This window comes from Ruditapes philippinarum, unplaced genomic scaffold (genome assembly GCF_026571515.1).
Source record: "Ruditapes philippinarum isolate M1 unplaced genomic scaffold, ASM2657151v2 ctg67_1_1_1_1, whole genome shotgun sequence".
NCBI classification, from domain to species: domain Eukaryota; kingdom Metazoa; phylum Mollusca; class Bivalvia; order Venerida; family Veneridae; genus Ruditapes; species Ruditapes philippinarum.
Genome location: NW_026859561.1, coordinates 513,181 through 532,853, shown reverse-complemented (window position 1 = coordinate 532,853; position 19,673 = coordinate 513,181). Strand labels below are relative to the sequence as shown.

Below are 19,673 nucleotides of genomic sequence, written 5' to 3'. Positions count from 1 at the left end.
TGGAAAAAACGAGAATGAATATACGAGAATAATATCAAAGTGGTCGGCTTTGTTTTCATTTATGTTTTTGTGACGAAAATATTTTGCGTGTCTGTATCAAGCGTTAGAGTTTATTGGTGATACATTTTTTAAGCAGGCTAATTTGAGAAAATGTGAAATAACTGAAGTAAAATTCGTGATAATTTAGATTAGCATTTGTCCTTTGTTTTCCATGAGCATTAAACATTTTGAGGAAACATGACGGAAAGGAGGAGCAAGATTTGCGACTTTAGCTACACATTTATATTTTTCCATCTAATGATAAATCATATTTTTGGACAAACGCTGTTACAAGCTGTTTGGATGGTACCGTTTACGTCACATCCGACGTCAAGTTTCTTCTACAACGCGTCATCTTCCGTTTCGGCGCTAGCGCTTGGTCTTCAGACGGTATATAATCAATCTATTTTACCAGGATATGTGTTCAAGTAAGTATTGATGTTATTTATTCTATTAATATCAGTATTTCTTTATAATATTGCTCGTGCAGCATCATCATTTATATTGTAATTTCAACTGGAAAGTTTTCATAGCAATAAGCTACTGACATATAATGATTCTGATGAAAAAAAAATATTTATCAATATATCGGATGAAAAATACAAATACATATATTCTGCAAATAAGGACCGGCATTCTGACCAGACTCTATACCGTTGGACGATTTTTTAAATATTTTGTGAATGAAATAAACTGGATTGACCAAAATTCAAAGCAGTTCAAGTCTATTACAGACACTCAGTTGTTTATGGGCTAGCTTAGATGAAATGATGGAATGTAATGCTGTTCATTTATTCTTTTATTTTATCTTATTTTATCTAATTTTATTTATTATTATTATTATTATTATTATTATTATCATTATTATTATTATTATTATTATTGTTATTATTAGTAGTATTATTATTATTATTATTATTATTATTATTATTATTATTATTATTATTATTATTATTATTATCTCAAGTTTGTATAAAGCATTCTTCTTCATATTCAAAAACGTGTTCAAAAGTTCTTTACCGAACCTATTAAATAAGAAAACAACATTTGATTAGGGGACTGAAAGTATTTTTCAGAGGATTTTATTCTTGTATAGATCGATAACAATGATCATGATAACATGTGGCCAATATTTCAGGCATTTCGTTCCCTTCGTTCCCTCCGGGTTTTGTTCCAGAATAACCATGATTAATATGAAAATTGAAAACATTCAAGTACTTTAAATAACTTAAATACACCTAAGTGGAATTTCTTTAAGCAATCAGACAATACACGAAAACATGAATTTAAGAAAAAACAACATTGTAAACATAAGGCAGTGCGATCGAATTAAAACATAATAAAACGCAAAGCAACCTTCATGCTGATAAAACTAGAACAAAGTTTCTAATAGTAAAAAACATCAAATAATATATCATACAATAGATAATCCGCATTCTGCAGTAGGTAATGGTTATTTAAGACAAATTCTACTTCAAACGCTTCAAACATTTTTATTCCCTATTTTCCCTTTTCTCGTTATTATAAATTATTATTGAATGCATTTTATATAAAGTTGATTCTCCGTATCTCGTACTTCAAAGAGCGTACATTTGACTTCGAGATAAACGAAATTCGAGCTACTAGATGCTACTGTCATTATCGCCTTCGTATATGTTTTTACCTGACTGCCTGTCCTAAGATGTAGATGTAGGCCTACTCGTAATGGTATTGTTATGTACTTTTGTTGTTATTATTCAGTGTATGCTAACATGCTTGTTCTAATTGCTTGTGCTTAATATAGTTTATGTTGTTGTTGTTGCTAACGGGTATTTCGATTATTTAGTCGTTGTTGTTGTTGTTGTAGTATTACAGTGATAGATACAGAGTGCAGCAGTAAACAAAGTATGGGGGCCTTGGTAGATCTTCTGCTGGAGCGAAACGTTGATGTCGTTTTTGGACCGCCCTGTTCTAAAGGTAGCTCATCGCGATTTTGACATACTAAATAATTTTCTTTTTATAATACTGTAAACTAGATGATGAATATTCAATTTTGTTATAGAAATCATTTTGATATTAAAGTCATAAACTGTTCAGTAAAATTGAATATGTAGTCGAGCCTGTGCATTTCACCTACATTATATCGTAGTGACATTGCTTTAAAGGCCCATCATGTGTCAGAAAAGCTTTTTCTCGAAAGCTTCTTTAAATTTTGGTGTACATTTATAGTATATTGACCAATTACCTGAAGCATTTTTTTCATCTGTTTTCTTTTGGCAACAAGTACATTAATAGTGATTTGGTATTTTGTATGGAAGTCAAAATACTACGTTGTTTACATTTTGCTCCTTTAAGACACATTATTTTACATTAAGCATTATTTGCTTCAGGTAACAAGCATCTAACATCATCTTAAACCTTTGTTTAAACGTTATAAAACTAATGCTTGACCTTTCTAAAAAACAAATTATTTATTCATCTTTGAGGCCTTAAAAAGAGATCTCAGCTTTTTCACAATTGTTCACATTACGTTTGCATAAGTTTTACATTTTTACAGTTGTCCAGCCCGTTGGTGAGTTACTCGCATACAGAGATGTTCCATTGCTGAATTGGGTGTCTCTCGGTCAACCTATAGATTATAAGACAGAACATAACACGTACATACGAACAATGGCTCCAATATCGTCACTAGGTAATATCGATTTCATTCCACGGCATTTTATATTTACGCAATTGATACACAAAATTATTAAAGCTGCACACCTCCAAATCAGCAAAAGATATTTCAAGAAAAATCAAACTCAAAAATATACATAGATATAAATTTTAAGAAAAGTTAAAAAATTCAAGTAATATTTTACATGTTATGTGTGAGTAATGACTGATTTTCACTGCGTGACTAACACAGGAGGGGCTAATTTTGTATATTTAGACTTCTTTTTGGCTATTGACATAGATTTTAAGAGCCGTTTGCAATGTTTAAATTACTTTCTTAAAACTCACAATATTTTAATTTTAAATGCATTTTCAAATTGTCACGATATTTAGCATGAATCTGGAGGCACGCTGCTTGAAATATACAGTCAATATATGAGCAAAGGTCGAAACCTATCGATGAAAGAAGCAATGTTTTTTCTCTCATTGTTTTGTATATTGACTATTTTGGTACTTTTTTTCATTCCCGAAGATGAGCTTTTCAGACTGTAGTGACTGCATTTGAAGATCACTAAAAGTTGCATTCCCAGTATTAGGAATATCGCCTGACTAAACTGATATTGAATTATATTCTTTCAACGTATGTAACGTAAATTTATGTCGGTTAAGAAGATCTGTCCCCTACGGAAGCGTCCTAGGGCCAATTTAGGCTTTTCTATCTCCTACGTAGGAGTTTTCAATTTTTATAGAACACGTTAAATTGGCACCAGGACGCTTCCGTAGTCCCCTAAGTAAGGTTTATGTTATGTATTGGATTTTCACTACCATTTTACCTATCTTCAAAATAAAAAGACAGCTCCAAATAACTGCATATTACAAACGGAGAGTTATTAAATTGCAAAATAATTGTACCGGACAAAGAAATGTCATGTTTTTTTTTCACGTGGTACATGTATTTCAGGTGGCATTATGACATTATTTTACTACTACACCGGTTGGAGGAGACTGGTCATGATTTCTAGTGAAGGCGATGATTACAAGAGTGCAGCTGGTGTCATAGAAACCAATCTCAAAGAGCATGCTGCGAATTATTTCCTGTTAGCCCATCACTATAGTGACGTCAACATTAATGCGTCTGCAAAGGAAATTGACCAAATCCTGTCGAATATTATCTACGAAGGAAGAAGTAAGATTTTTTGGGGAAATTTTGTGATGTTTCTTTCCTAAACTATATTATAAGATTCCTTGTGTGCATGTAATCTGATGTTTTGGATTGTCATATTTTTTAATATCGCGATTAGTACCACCACTTAATCTAAAGAAATATATTCTTTGATTATCAAATGATATATTTTTTTCCAGTTATTATATTGGTAATACCGCGGAATGAGTTACGTACATACATGTTACAGGCGCACTTCCTAGGACTGACCAGCGGAGATTACCAGTTCCTTTTCACGGATACCCGGGTAATTGATTTATATAATCAAAATGGTTGATGTATAACGTCAATTAGCTTTGTGCCATCAGTGTAGATATTGGCCAGTCTTTACGCTCATGTAGGTTGACCAAATTTTGTAGATACAATAATGTAATTATTTTTTTTCTTTCCTGACATTGAAAAGTTGTCCCCGGATCAATTCAACAACTAGTAAACAGATTCGTCTGTCGTTTGTTCTCAACTCAATGACATGCTGTCAAATTCCAATAACTATAATTATGAATAAATCGAATGATGATGTAGAGACATTGCAGGACCTTCTGAACAACAAACGGAATATTCCAATTATTTTTATACATGTACTTACTAATCTCTAAGATAGGCCCCTATCTTAATTCACGCCAAGTGTGTTTAATACACTAATAAATAGATCTAAATTAGTCATAGTTTCTGGGTTAAGGTGCTTAATGTTTATCATCATTTTAGCTTGCTGGAAATGCGGACATGGCCTTTATAAACAGTGATCAGTTATGGAAGAGAGGTGACCAGTACGACACTGCAGCTAGACAGGCGCATGAAAATGTTCTATATGTATGTATTAGTGTGTATCATTTTCTATCTCCCTATTTAGGCTTATTTCATTATTATACAGCTTGATGAATTCTGCTCAAGCCGGCGCTTGGGACATTAGACGAAAACATGCTTTAACCACTACCGTCAATGAATAACCCCAATCAAAACGAATCTGCAACTTTTTAAATTTTGCCGCGAGGGGTGACCCGTTTGGTTTCCATTTTGTCTATTTCATTTGAAATGTCAGAATCAAACATATTAGCTTTCCATGACATTTTTGGGCTTTTCATCAGCAAGTTCTTATAACGAAGTCGTCGTATATCATTTGTAGTTTGAAACCCCGGTGCCAACTCGACATCGGCAACACCCCGATTTTATTTGAAAGAAACACCAAGCCATGAACTCATTTCTATGTCATCGTGTATTTTTTATTTAGGTTTTATTACTTATAAACACAACTCTGTCATCATAAACTATAATGGAAAATAATCATTTGAGCCGCGTCATGACAAAACCAACATAATTGGTTTGCGACCAGCATGGATCCAGACCAGCCTGCGCATTCGCGCAGTCTGATCAGGATCCATGCTGTTCGCTATCAGTTTCTCTACTTGTAATAGAGTTGGTAAGCGAACGGCATGGATCCTGATCAGACTGCGCGGATGCGCAGGCTGGTCTGGATCCATGCTGGTCGCAAACCCATTATGTTGGTTTTGTCGTGACGCGGCTCATTTGTTCTTACATCGTTTTTTTTGATTACTTTATTTCAGTTTGTTCTCGGTCATGATTCACATGACGTAACAGAATGGAAAACTGAATCATTTGATGCTTACAATAACATCTTCAATGGTAGATCTGATATACCAGATCCTAGCGAGGTAAATTATCTGTCAGTCACCTGCTTTAATACTTGCATTTCAAAGGCAAAAATATAATGACGTATATTTTAGTCCATTCAGAACAATATTAAAAGAGAGTCCCATTTTAGACCTTGTACACCATTTCCTAATCATGGATTCTGTAATTTACTTTTAAAAGTAACATAAACGTTACATATTAAATATCGCTGAAGATTGAAACATATTGATTTTTTCTTCACAAAGAAACAATGGCACAAAACATATTTTCTTGTATTAAATACATATGTATATCCATTTATATATTCCTTATTAACGTCACTAACACAGTTTCATTTGCATTTTTTAAAATTGGTGATACCAGTTAAGATTTTTTTGTCTTTCTTTATAAGCCGGATGAGTTTGCCGCCTACCTACACGACACCGTCATATTATATGCTAAAACGTTGAATCGGACTCTAACTTACGGATTTACCGGAAGTGGAAGAGCCATAATCGCCTGGTCATCCTTAGAATTTTTTAAAGGTACAGATATTGATACAAATAATAATAATAATAATAATAATAAATCATAAAAATAATAATAATAATAATAATAATAATAAAAAGAAATAAACAACCACAACCCAATAGAAATAATATCAATGGCAACCATAAGTTGAAATAGACAATTTCTTACATAATGATGACCAATTCTTTGGCACCATGAAATTCTATAACAAAGACCCTGAAACGCCAAAACTGTCTTTTAATGTGACAAAACTGACACCCTAAATTATACTTTTATTGCGGTCGTTTTCTTCGTTATTTCTAATATTTTATTGTAACGACGATGTATGGGGGAATCAACGTGCTAACACTAATGATATATCAAATGTGCATTTATCGTTATTATTTTTTGAAGATCAAGAAAATGTCTTTAAATGACTAACATGACGTTTATCATATTACACGTGACATTTGTATTAATTTAGGGCTATCAGGAGATGTTGTCATGAACACGTTGGGTGATAGACAGCCCACATTCTTCGTGTACGACATGGATTCGTCGGGATCTTTTCACCAAGTTGCCAGCCTACAGTATACGATCGATGAAAACTTGGCGAAAGTTAATGCGGTATGAATATTTTAAATAAATATACACCCATTACGAATAAAACATTAATTTAGATATGTTGGCTTCGTATTATTAAAATAATTGTGCATTGAATTAAAGATAAATTAAACGTTTATGTTCAATGTTATAGTGATATATGTACATATTTGTATACACAAACTGTTGATGTTTTCCTACGCTGTATTGATGTAATGGAATTTGGTGGAAATAAGTTAAAGACGCGAATTACTATCCGTCCCAATAGTATTGAAAAGGCTATCCATTTCTATTTTATTTTTATTCGGAAGGGAATAAAGACTTAATACTTTTTCAAAACCTTATTATCAAAATCGTTATCAAAATCGTCAACATCTACACCACCACAACCATCAGTCATTATCATCATTATTATCTCTGTAATCATCATCATCATCATCATCATCATCATCATCATCATCATCATGATTATCATCATTTTCTCTGTTATAACTGAACGTAAATTCACATGACAAAGGCATTTAAAAGAAGAAAGTAAACGATATCCACAATTATTTCAGACATCAACATTTACAACTATTATCTGGGGAGATGGCAGCACTACAGATGACCCTTATATTCCCCCAGACACGCCCCCTTGTGGCTTTTTCAACGAAAATTGCCCGCCGTCGGACTCGCCCTCAGGTTTGTAAGAACATGTATAACACATGGAAACTACACACTACATGCACAAATTATTAAACTGATATCTAAAAGAATATTTCAGACATATAAGAAGACATAAGAATAAAAAGAAAAGAAAAATCTGTTGAAAGAACTTTTATTACGCAGAATTGAGTGATAGATATATTATGTACATCATAAACTTTTATGTTAAAACACTTATCTTGGGTATTGTTTTTGAAAGTTTGATATAATACGTTAATAAAAACTGAATGTGCACTCAAAGTAAAAGCTGCAAAACGCAACATTTATACTATTGTATATGTACTTTTACCCGAGAGAAAGTAAAATCTTAACTGTAACTTCCTATCGAATTTAAACATAACTATATTTATTTTTTTCCTGGGACATACGATAGCATGATGCTATGTCCGATAGTTTCCAAAAAAAAAAAAAAAAAATAGTATTTTTAATAGGACAAATAGATCAAAAAAGATTTTCAATTGTTTCCTAAATGTTTAACATTTATTCTTATGCAGCATGATATATGTAATCACGGATTTATATTAATTTACTTTTTAATAAAATTCCTAGCAAACAATCCGGCAATTGTGTCTGATTTTCTTCAAAAATCGAAACTTAAACTCATATATTCCATCGCAAATAAAATATTTATACGTAGGTGAATCAATAAAATTGAAATTGTTACATTTCAAACATGCTTCGTCACGTAGATTTTTAAAATCGATCACGTGGACAATAACAGCGTTCTGTGATCTATCGATGCCATGCCGGCGCTTTGAAGATAATCGATAATTAGTAAACACTCTACGAAGGTGTTGTTTATTTCTGTATTCCAATATGGGATATTTTGCTATATTAGAAACTTAGGTATGTGCTTTTTCCTCTACGTTGTTTAATTGATCAGTTCTTATCATGTTATCCTAAAGGCAAATTTTGATGTTTTTTTAGTGTGCATACTGTGTCAAATTTGTTTTCCAACTTGTTCAGGATTACGTTTAAATAGTTACGTTTAGGTAAGTATTTAACTGTACACTGTATTGAAAAATTGTGATCAAACGTCCAGTTGATCAGACTCATACATTTAATTTTCTAATATTTCCTAAATCTTATGCATCAAGATACGTGTAAAATATTGTACGTGGTTCACTTTCCAAGTTATTTGTATGTATAACTCTTGTCGTTAATTTATAGCAGCCCCGTTTAATTAATTATCGTGAAAAGGTAATGGCTATAGATTGATGGAAATATGACATTGACAACGTATCATAAACGGTTATAAGTTATTGACCGGTAATTTCCTAAGCTTATTTCTTATTATATTTTCAGAGAACATTTTGATAATCATAATCCCAGTGTGTCTCACAATGTTGGTGATTCTACTTGCGTTATTTCTTGTCTTCAGGTAAGATTGTTTTCATTGACGTTCATTAATATATATATATGATTTCTTACGCTCATACACATAGTAACAATTATTCTTCAAGTCTTATATATCGACAACAAATGTTCATTTTTTGCTGATGAAGTAAAATTGTATCTTGTCACCATTTTAAAGCCCGACCAATTAGCATTGACGCAGTCTGATCAGAGCAAAGACCACAAGGTTTTAATACTTTGATTCTGACCACTTACCATTGGGAGAAAATATAAATCACACACATTCAACAAAATAGTGTGTGCGTGCGTGCGTGGCTTAATGAGGGACCATCCACACTTTCAGGCACTGAGAGTACAAACCCCGGACATGTCACCATTCATATTTAAATTTAAATGTTATTATCTGCCAAAAGGTGGCCCATAAATTTTGAATTCAGTGATTCATTGAATGTTACTATATATGTATGCAAGTCGATTTTGTGACGTATACTATTTTGATGCACGGGAGGCCAATGAGACCATTATAATAATGCATCAACAAAATGGTGATAAAAGTTGAAAAATCAAACGTATGTATAAACCGGATATTACATCTTAGAATTAAGGATTCAACAGACCAGTAAATCTGCGTTTACAATATGATCTATAATACATGTACTTCAATATTCATAGGTGGTGGAGAAGTGAAAGTAATTTCAGGAATATGTCATGGAAAATAGATTACAACAACTTAAACTTCAACTTGACCTCCAAGAAAATACACTCTTCTATGGTAAGATTTAAATCTGTACAAAAACGTGTATTTCTCTGAATAGAAGTTAACGTGATATCCGTGCATTAAAAAAAATATTCACGAATTTTTTCTTCGATAGAAGATACTGTATTTACCCTTCATTTCTTGCAAAAACATTTTGATTGGTTTAAATACGAACAGAGACTGATGATACAAATTTGATTTTGATGTAAGAAAAAAAAGGAGAAAATTTGAAATAATGTTAACTGTTAACGAAAAATGTTACCGTATAAGGTTAGTTGCCTATTTGCTGAACTATTTGCAGTTCTCTGCTCAGTTTTGATTTTTTTTATTATAACATGGGAAGGAAATATATTTTTTAAAACTATTTAACTTGACAGAGAGCATCGAAGGGTCTTAACAGTAGTACTGGTAGTTTGGACAGCACGAGTTTATCCGGAACTATCCGAAGTGGAGCAACTTCCGCCGCGACTTCTAGGCATTCATTAAATAGAGGACAGATTTTTACAACCGTTGCCATGCTTAAAGGAGAAATGGTGGCCGTGAAAATATCTACAAAAAAGAAAATTCACACAGATAGGAAGTTTCTGCTGCAAATGAAACGTGTATGTGTAATTTAGTTTTCAAATCTAGTGAAGGTAGTATTCGATTTGTTGAATCTTTTGGTAAGCATACTAAGCACGTGCATGTTTGATAAGTAGATTATATGATAATTACAATTACTTCTGAAGATTTTTTAACATTTTACTTTCATTCCGTATCACATCACTATCCCGTATTACAATTGCAAATTCATAGAAGTAACGAATTAACAGAACATGTCTGTGGTCAGGATTGCACCTTGTTCTTCAGCGTTTATTATTATTGCTAGCATTTTGCAGTTAAGTTTCGCTTTATGAACATTGCATCCACATGCCTTGTATATCTTAAAATTATATTATTTCTAAATTGTCAAAATAGCATTGGCCTATTTCAGTTATTCGAGTTAAAACATGCGAATGTAACAACATTTGTTGGAGTGTGTACAGTACCAGAGAAGATTTGTTCCGTATGGGAGTATTGTAGTAAAGGAAGTATTCAGGTCAGACTAAAATATATTGCTTAAAATTGTCAATTAATATTAATTAAGAATAGCATAAGCATTTAATTCACAAAGTAAATAAATTAAAATTTGTTCATTAATTATTAATCTGAGAATTTCGTGACTTGGCTTCGCTCTGCTTTAAATTTGGAACAGTCAATACAATATTAAATTTAAGGAATTTTAAAATCAAAATGAAAAGATCGAGCTACAATGAAAAGATCGAGCTACAAACAGTATAGTGCCTGATGAGACAACACGGAAGTGCACGCTAGCCTGGTTCTATACTGGTGGCAAAAGCCTATTACATTTGGTTGAATCAGAATAGCGGAAAAACTTAAAAAAGTCTGTCCTAAAGTGATTAAACTGCACTTTTATCCCTTAACATGCTTTATTGCTAAAATAGACCTCCACATGTTTCAAATTTTGAAACGGTGAATAATCATAAAAACTTAATATATTCAGCATTTTAAAGCCTGGTCAAATTCAAAAGATGTTCCGACCGACCAGGCTCTATGCTTGTGCCAAGTTTCAATACTTTCAACCTCAGCAGGTTTACAGCTGTACTTGTGAAAATCGTTAACATTTTTTTTTCTAGCTTTATTATTATGTCAAGTATGCTTTCCTTGAATTTCTATGTTCTAGTTGTCAATTATGTATGTAGTCATAAAAACACTGTGAATTAAATATGTGCTAATTGAAAATAGTAGCTGTAACATTTAGTGAAATATCATGTAAAAAATATTGATTCAACGTACTTATATAGCTCAAACAATTACGAGTACACGTTGTTTTTTTTTCTTTTCCAAAACGAATTTCAGGACGTAATTGAAAATGACGACATTAATTTAGACACAATGTTTAAACTTTCACTGGCCCTCGATATATGTCAGGTAAGAGTATTACATATGTACAAGAACCTCTGTTTTACTTTGATAAAAGGTTATTTTATTGAGTTTCATCGAAATGTTTGTAAGTTTTGTTATTACATAACAAAAATCTGAGTAGGTTTTCTTGTCGGGACATCATGATAACTTAATAAATTTGCATGTTTTGGTTCCTATAATTCGTGATAATTTGATACATGACACGACTTGATTTGATTCAATAATTATAAACTAAGTAATGATTTTATAACCTAAATGTACACCTCTTTATAGAGGTAACTTTAGCGCATTTCCATTGCTGACCGCTATCGAGAGTTTATTTATAAACGCAGATGATAGTACTGTTTTTTACTTACGTTCTTTAAAATATGATTGCTTTGTGTTTTTTTGTTTTTTTTTAATAATACAGGTATATGATACATTCTTTGTCATTTCATATATTAGATATATAAAGTGCTATCTAATATTTGCTTTTGTACTTTATGTAACCCCGTAAATGCTGAATTGATGTAATGGTTTTGCCTTCCTTTAAGTTTGCAATTTAAGATGTTATAAGATATCGATACCAATATATAAGTTTAATCACCAACAGTATAGAGCATGAAGAGACTGCATGGATGTGCAGGCTGTCATAGCTGTGTATACTTGTTGGCAATTTCTTTGGTTTTCCAGCAGGTTAAAGGTTATTATTGTTTTTCCCCCAGGGTTTGGACTACCTTCACAAGAGTTCAGTCAGATTTCATGGTAATTTAAGAAGCTCAAATTGCGTTATTGACAATCGATGGGTTTGTAAATTAACTGACTTCGGTACACAGAGATTGAAACCGGCAGACGAGTCCGTTGATACTTTCGGCGAACATGCTTTCTATGCACGTAAGGTTTTTTCATACTTTAAAATATTTTGTTTCATATTCTGACATATTGCTTAAAATATTTGAAAAGATTAATTTTAGCATAAGCCGTTTGTCAGCTTTTCATTTTTTATAGTACAATGTAGCAGGTCAAGTTGTAAGAGGTATATCGCCAATGTATAAAACAACTCATAAATATTTCTTGGGGGATAACAGGAAAAATTATACAAAAATAAAATCGGCGAGTTCTGAAACAGTTATGCACTTATAAGTAACACAAGGTATGGACTCTAGCCAAAAGCACAAACTGTTAAATATAAAGACTCTTTTTCTGTACGTTTTATGCAACTTGCTCTTTTTCGATCATAGGTTTATTTTGGACGGCACCAGAGATATTACGGAAACTATTGAAGAAGGAGCACGTGTCAGGCACGAGTGAAGCCGATATTTATGCTCTTGGAGTAATAATTAAAGAATTGTTGTGTAGAAATGAGCCTTACTGCGCCGAATCTCATCTTTCTCCAAAAGGTATGATTAGAAAGTGAAGCAGTACTATACTGTGTTATAGCCAGGTATATTATTGGTGTTATCATGTACAATATTGGTGTTATCATGTACAATATTGGTTATCATGTACAATATTGGTGTTACAAATAGTTTATAAAATCGTAATGTACCTGACATTAAATGATCCAAATTTATTCATTTACGGAATATTATTATTAATGAATGATTTAGTTAAAATTCCATTGTTTGGCTTCAAAATTATATAGAAAGTAAATTATAGACCTTACATGGTTTACATACTTATCTAAGCGCTCGATTGATAAAATTAGTTTTTGCAACTTATGTTAATCACTTTCAAGTCCATTTCATGGCACTTTGTAGTACTGGTGTCATATGAAGAAAAATGACCCGAGAAGCGTTTGAACCCACAATAAATAACTTCACGCTTGAACCCACGATAAATTAACTAAACAACTAATGGAAGAAAGATTTTTTGGATTTTAAACAAATCTGCCTTCCACTTACAAACATTTCTTATTGATAGCATATAGCACAGAAAAAAGATGCATAAATAAATTTGTCTTCTCATATTGTACATACAGAAATCATTACGAAAGTAGCTGAACCGGAAAATTCGGACGAAGTTTTCAGACCGGTTATATCAGACACGGAACTAGATTCAGACTATAGTCAGTCCAATATGATATACCTTATACAGCGGTGCTGGGCCGAGGATCCAGAAATAAGGCCAAAGACCAAAAATATCATCCGAACATTAAACAAATTGAATCCATACAAGTGAGTACAAGTATTCGTCAGTTTTTAAAACAAACGTTATTGAATTTTACATAAATTAACGTTTTAGAAATGATAATCAAGTCCTGAAGTTGTTATTATTTGTGCTTTAAAAAATAATTAAAGCGTTTACCAAAAAAATTAAATGGTGGCGATCCCACAATGAACAATTAAACTGTTACAGTCAGCTATTCTCCAAATTGAATATTAAATTATTCTATAATTATTATTATATACAATGTATTACTATAATGATAACTTCAACATTTTTAGAGTGCTATCTTACTGCTTTAATGCTAAATTGAAAATTATCTTATCTTAGATAAAGTACTCATCTCAATAAGTTATAGGAAAATACCTTATTCAGGTCTAAATTAAAATTATCGTAACAAATTGCAAAACAGTTATTGTGTTAATACATTCTCCTATTTTATGAACATAAATATAACTTTGATCAAATGTAATCACCTATTTAATAAATATTTATCTCAGAAAAGCAAGTGTAGTAGACAACATGATTGCTATGATGGAAAAATATACCAACAACCTGGAAGACATTGTTGCTGAACGAACAGAACAACTTCAAGAAGAGAAAGTCAAGACTGATGCTCTTTTATACAGGATGCTTCCTAGGTAAACATTTATATTCACGTTTTAGAAAATGCTAATACGTTCATAGGTTATATACCAATGCCGTCACATTTGATTTTAATGATAAAAATGCATGTTGCATTTTCACAAAAAAGGTAAAGAATTGCACTTAAAATGTTGCAATATTAGGAAAGAATCATGACTATAGTATTGCCACCATGAATTACCATTGTGGTGATTGCAAGACATGTCTCAAATTTTAATTGGTTTTATTTTGTGTCCTACTTTCTTTCATTTAAATGTAGAAATTAAATTGCATAAATGTGATTTAATTACTTTATATATTGTAGAAAAGTTGCGGAAGATTTGAAAGTTGGTCGGTCTGTACAAGCGGAGGCGTTTGATTCTGTGACAATATATTTCTCCGACATTGTACAGTTCACTAACCTAGCTGGTGAAAGCACACCATTAGAGGTATATTATTATATGTATATATTGTTGCCTTTACACTGTGTCGATGATTACGCGTTTTATTGATCTACAGGATCTGGGCAAGATAGTAGTCAAAATATATTGGGGTGCCAAAGCTAGATTCTATGATGTTTTTGTTCTTGGTAAAGATATACTGCCCATAAACAAAATAGCGAAATATCTTATCGCGTAATACAATTAGTCGGACTAGTTAAGATAGGGATGTGTGTCGTAAGTGAATCGAATGTTGAACAGACTGTCGTGTATTTAAAAACGAATAAATTCAAAGCACTGCAAGAAAACTTTGCTTTATATTTCAAGTGGAATTATTTAAAGATTAAGGTTATGGATTTATCTTCAAATTCTCTCAATTCTATCGTGAAAACGAATTTATTACGATAATTCTGTCTAAATTTATACATTGTTTGTGAATGATTATAAATATAATATTTAGAATATCAAGAAGATTTCAATAGGGTCACTTGAAAGCCCCTATAAACAAATAATATAACACTCTTAATTTGTTCTAGAGTTATTCCTATCACTTTGATGTTAGTATTGACTATGATAATAAGAGTTCAATTGACCCTTAATAAATACCAACAAGATAAAATATGGCAATACCAATTAGACATACAACATGATAATGTTACATTAGAAACAGATATATTTACAAGATATATTTACACATTTGAGTGTTTAATTGGTCGATAAATACCAGTATGATGATGTATGTATATTTGATATGACCATTGTATGTTTTCATTTTATTGGAATAAGTGTAATATTACTTAGATTTGAATTGTTTTCAAAGTTCTGTTTTGTCTTAAGTCCAAATTTGAATATTAATCTCGTCATGTTCTAAGCTAATAAGTGTTTTGTTTTAATTCAAACAGATTAATGTCAGTACATGGGTAAAAGAACAATAATTATGTACATATGTCGATCACTTTGTATTTTCGTTCACGCATTTAAAAGATAGTTACCATACAATACAATATTTTACCACGATTCGTATTTTAAGACACAGTTCAAAGATTCTACAGTTTAAATGATCTTAATAAATGGTACCAACAAGAAAAATATAAGATAACACCAAAATTAAGAACTAGTTATTAAGTAGTATTAAAATTTAATACGAATTTTAGTCAAAGCATATTTTTCTCTTATTCTTACAGATAGTGGCCTTGTTGAATGCATTGTATACATTGTTTGATGCCATTATCAGTCATTATAATGTATATAAGGTAAGGGTGTATAATACTTATTTGTCATTTTATTGATATAGAGGCGTATGACCGTAAATGTCATATAATTTCCTTTCAATGTACGACCATATTATATTGTTGACTTTGTTAGCAATATTCGTTAATGTGCAATGATAAACAATTTCCTGCAGTATCAATGAGGTGTTCCGAATGCTACATGTGTGGGATGGTGTCTGTTTCCGGGTAATTTTACATATTTCTACCTTGAACTAGCCAGAATATTATTAGTGTGTATGCATTTATTGTCCGTCATGATGTTATTTATGTTTTTAAGTCAATAATAGATCCAAATCGCCTACTCATGCATAGATCATTTCATTTAAATATTTGAAATAGCTGTATTTTAATTGTCATTGGAGCACATATTCACTTATCGCAAGCACATGCGATCGTCCTATGCCTTTTAAAATTCTCTACAATTATTCTACACATTGACAACGCTTCGGTTTTAGGTCGAGACGATCGGAGATGCGTACATGATAGTTTCAGGATTACCAGAAAGAAACGGGACGCTGCATGTGAAGGAGATAGCAGGTGTTGCTCTCAGCATTTTACAAAGTGTGCTCACATTTGAAATACCTCATAAACCAGACAGACAACTTGAGATAAGAATAGGTATTCCAACACGTTTTTTTACAATTTTGTTTCCTTTGTGTTATTTCCATTCCGGTTGAGTTTGTTTTTGTTCCAATTGATTATTGTATCAATTAAATCGCATGATGGTTGTATATGTCTATATTGCCGGCTATTAAAAGATAAAGAGTGTGTACCTTTTGCGGGCAACTTGGCAGGATCTGGTTAGTAGAAATCAACCGGCGACCAAATCAGAAATTTACAATATTAAATCCATATCCTTCCGAAAATGAAAAAAATGCTTCATTCTACATACAAGGACTCTTAAAAGCTATTTCTGTACATTTCTTCTCTTTTCAGGATTACACACGGGCTCGGTGGTAGCCGGGGTAGTTGGTCTGACAATGCCTAGATATTGTTTGTTTGGAGATACTGTAAATACTGCGTCGAGAATGGAGTCAAACGGAAAACGCAAGTCTTTTAAAATATCTTAGTTTTATCGGTATCTCTAAGTGCATATATTTCACATATACTTGTATATTTTTCTGACTTAAATCGTTGGCGTTGAATTAACGTAAATTCTTGCTGTATGTCACAGATTTACCCAGACCGGGACTCGAACTCTGGAGCATATATTACCATTCTGACTCTTTACCGACTGAGCGCATCCGCCAGTAGCTTAAATATTTCAGTCTTAAATTAAATAATATTAAAGACTCACCAAATTAAATATAGGCATATAAATCAATTATTCTAGCTTTGAAAATCCACATCAGTCCAAGTACTAAAGAAGCCTTAGACGAGTTTCCGGAATTCTTGGTAGAAGAGAGAGGGGAAATCCCAATTAAGGTACTTCATAAGTTCGTCATTTTGTAATTTCAAATTCAAATCAAAATTAGGATCTTCCTACACAAAAACATTTAGTTATAGACCTGTATTGGCACCTTGATATCAATGCTTTATCTCTTTTGACATCCTATTTGTAATGAGATTTTTTTTATATATTTTCTTAAATAGAATCATCATCTAATTGACCTTAAAGTTTGATATAAAAAAAAAGAAAATGAAATAAAGAAATAAAAATCGAGTCATTAGTTAGAAAACGTGTATTTACAATTGTGAATAATCAGGGACATTGGCGGTGAAATATTTTGATTTGTTTTTATAAGGGTAAAGGATTGATGCGCACATACTGGTTGTCAGGACTATACAGCGAAAACGAAGAAATCTGTATCGAATCTGACCAGTACCTGAAACTCATAGAACCCGATAAGCATCTAAATGATAGTCCAACTGACGAAGATAATGGTGGTGGCGCTAATAATCTAGCTGCAGACGAACTGAAAGTGTGCGACAATTTTCAGGGAAAAGTGAGCGTTGCTGATTCCGGGATAAGTATGGACAAAGGAGTCGACGATAAATTCGGAAATGTTTTTCTAAATACTGACACAACTAGCGGAGAAGATATTGAGGCAGACTGCGCTGTGCAATCGTCTGGTGCAAACTTGAAACAAACCGGAAATGACATCATAAATACAGGTGGTGTGTCTAGATTCAATGATGGAGAAATAAATAATGGAGATTCAAACAGGACGCTTGGAAAATTTTCTCTCACAGAATTCTTTTGTGAAACATTCAATAGAAACGCTTACGTTGACGAAAACAATTCTGATCCAAAGTTGACTGATGATAATCAGCAAAGTGCTCAGAAATTAGAAATAATAAATGATTCCAGCTCTCTATCAAGTTCAGATGATTTTGAAACATTTGGTGCAACTCACACAAATTCTAAAAGTATAAATACAAGGAACGCAGATGCAAATGAAATGGAGGAAAATAGACTTCTGCGTTTACGCGAAAGGCACACTAATTATAAAACGTCAAAAGGGTTGCAGACTATCTCTGTGGAAGATGACGGTTCTGAAAATGATACTGCAAGTGAAAAAAATGTAAAGAAAACACAGAAATTTCGACCACCGGCAAGAACAAGTGCTACCGACTTTATGGCCGTCCACAACAACTGGTTTCAAGATTGATATTAACTTAACTGACGTGCCAATTATTCAGAAGTTACTGAAATAAGATGAAATATTTTTCATATTTTCTATCATTTAACTATCTTCTATTTCTCCTACTTATGTTTAGTTCATATTAATCTTAAACATGTAATTACAATTGTTCAATTATCATTGTATTTACGTTTATTAATATTTGATAAATGATCATTCTGATTCTTGGTAAAACGCCATTCCCTTGTCATCTAAGAGATGCAATGAATGAATATAGGAAACATTTGCAATTAATGTTTGGGTGAACTAGACAAATACATAGTAAAAACGGCTTGAAAATGGCAGATTCTTAAAATCTTAGCATAGATAAATACTTGACTACATTTGTATTTCTAATTGAAGTAAGCTTATATTGTCTGTTTATCAAATGACTGATTTAACAAGTTTTAAATTTTGAGTTTTAAGATTTAAACAACTGACACTATGACAGTAAGACAATAAATCTACACAACAGGATAATTTTGTTCCAATCCGAGTCAAGTTCAGATTTTCTTTTTTTTATGTGAAGTGGTCATGCGCGGGTCAATACGTGTAGGGGGTCACAACCACCACCCTACTAGATTTGGACTCAAATCCCCCACCCCTGTAAACATTAGTCAACCCACTTCAGAATATGTTTTACATCTTTTCGGAATTTTGCGATCTCACTGGATCCGCGCCTGTTGTGTTTAAAAGCTGGATTAATGGTGGATTTTATTCAAGTCATGTTTTAAAGTCATGTAACTACGTTTATATTATGTTTATCTATGTGTAAACCATTTTACAAGTCGTTAACGTGTCTTACTTGAAACAACAACGAAAATTATGGTAAATATGAGCCGCGTCATGACAAAACCAACATAATGGGTTTACGACCAGCATGGATCCAGACCAGCCTGCGCATCTGCGCAGTCTGATCAGGATCCATGCTGTTCGCTTACAAACCCTATTACAAGTAGAGAAACTGATAGCGAACAGCATGGATCCTGACCAGACTGCGCGGATGCGCAGGCTGGTCTGGATCCATGCTGGTCGCAAACACATTACGTTGGTTTTGTCATGACGCGGCTCATATATACATGGACAAAGAAATTTTAAAGTCGAAAGATACATGCCAAACGATGAGGTTAAATGATAAACTAGAAA

General features: G+C 32.3%; 1 protein-coding gene across 1 annotated transcript; it reads left to right on the top strand.

The window, feature by feature from the left end:
- Positions 1 to 237: 237 nt before the first annotated feature.
- On the top strand, positions 238 to 19,335 carry LOC132756990 (atrial natriuretic peptide receptor 1-like). Its single transcript, XM_060748152.1, has 25 exons — positions 238 to 467; positions 1,886 to 1,995; positions 2,576 to 2,710; positions 3,635 to 3,859; positions 4,036 to 4,142; positions 4,601 to 4,705; positions 5,458 to 5,565; positions 5,937 to 6,069; positions 6,519 to 6,661; positions 7,198 to 7,321; positions 8,651 to 8,726; positions 9,374 to 9,473; positions 9,836 to 10,060; positions 10,432 to 10,536; positions 11,358 to 11,429; positions 12,128 to 12,296; positions 12,644 to 12,802; positions 13,384 to 13,579; positions 14,069 to 14,209; positions 14,518 to 14,641; positions 15,817 to 15,885; positions 16,359 to 16,521; positions 16,840 to 16,950; positions 17,237 to 17,328; positions 17,649 to 19,335. The coding sequence occupies exons 1-25, from the start codon at positions 238 to 240 to the stop codon at positions 18,513 to 18,515; spliced, it is 4,089 nt and encodes a 1,362-aa protein (XP_060604135.1). The 3' UTR covers positions 18,516 to 19,335.
- Positions 19,336 to 19,673: the final 338 nt, after the last annotated feature.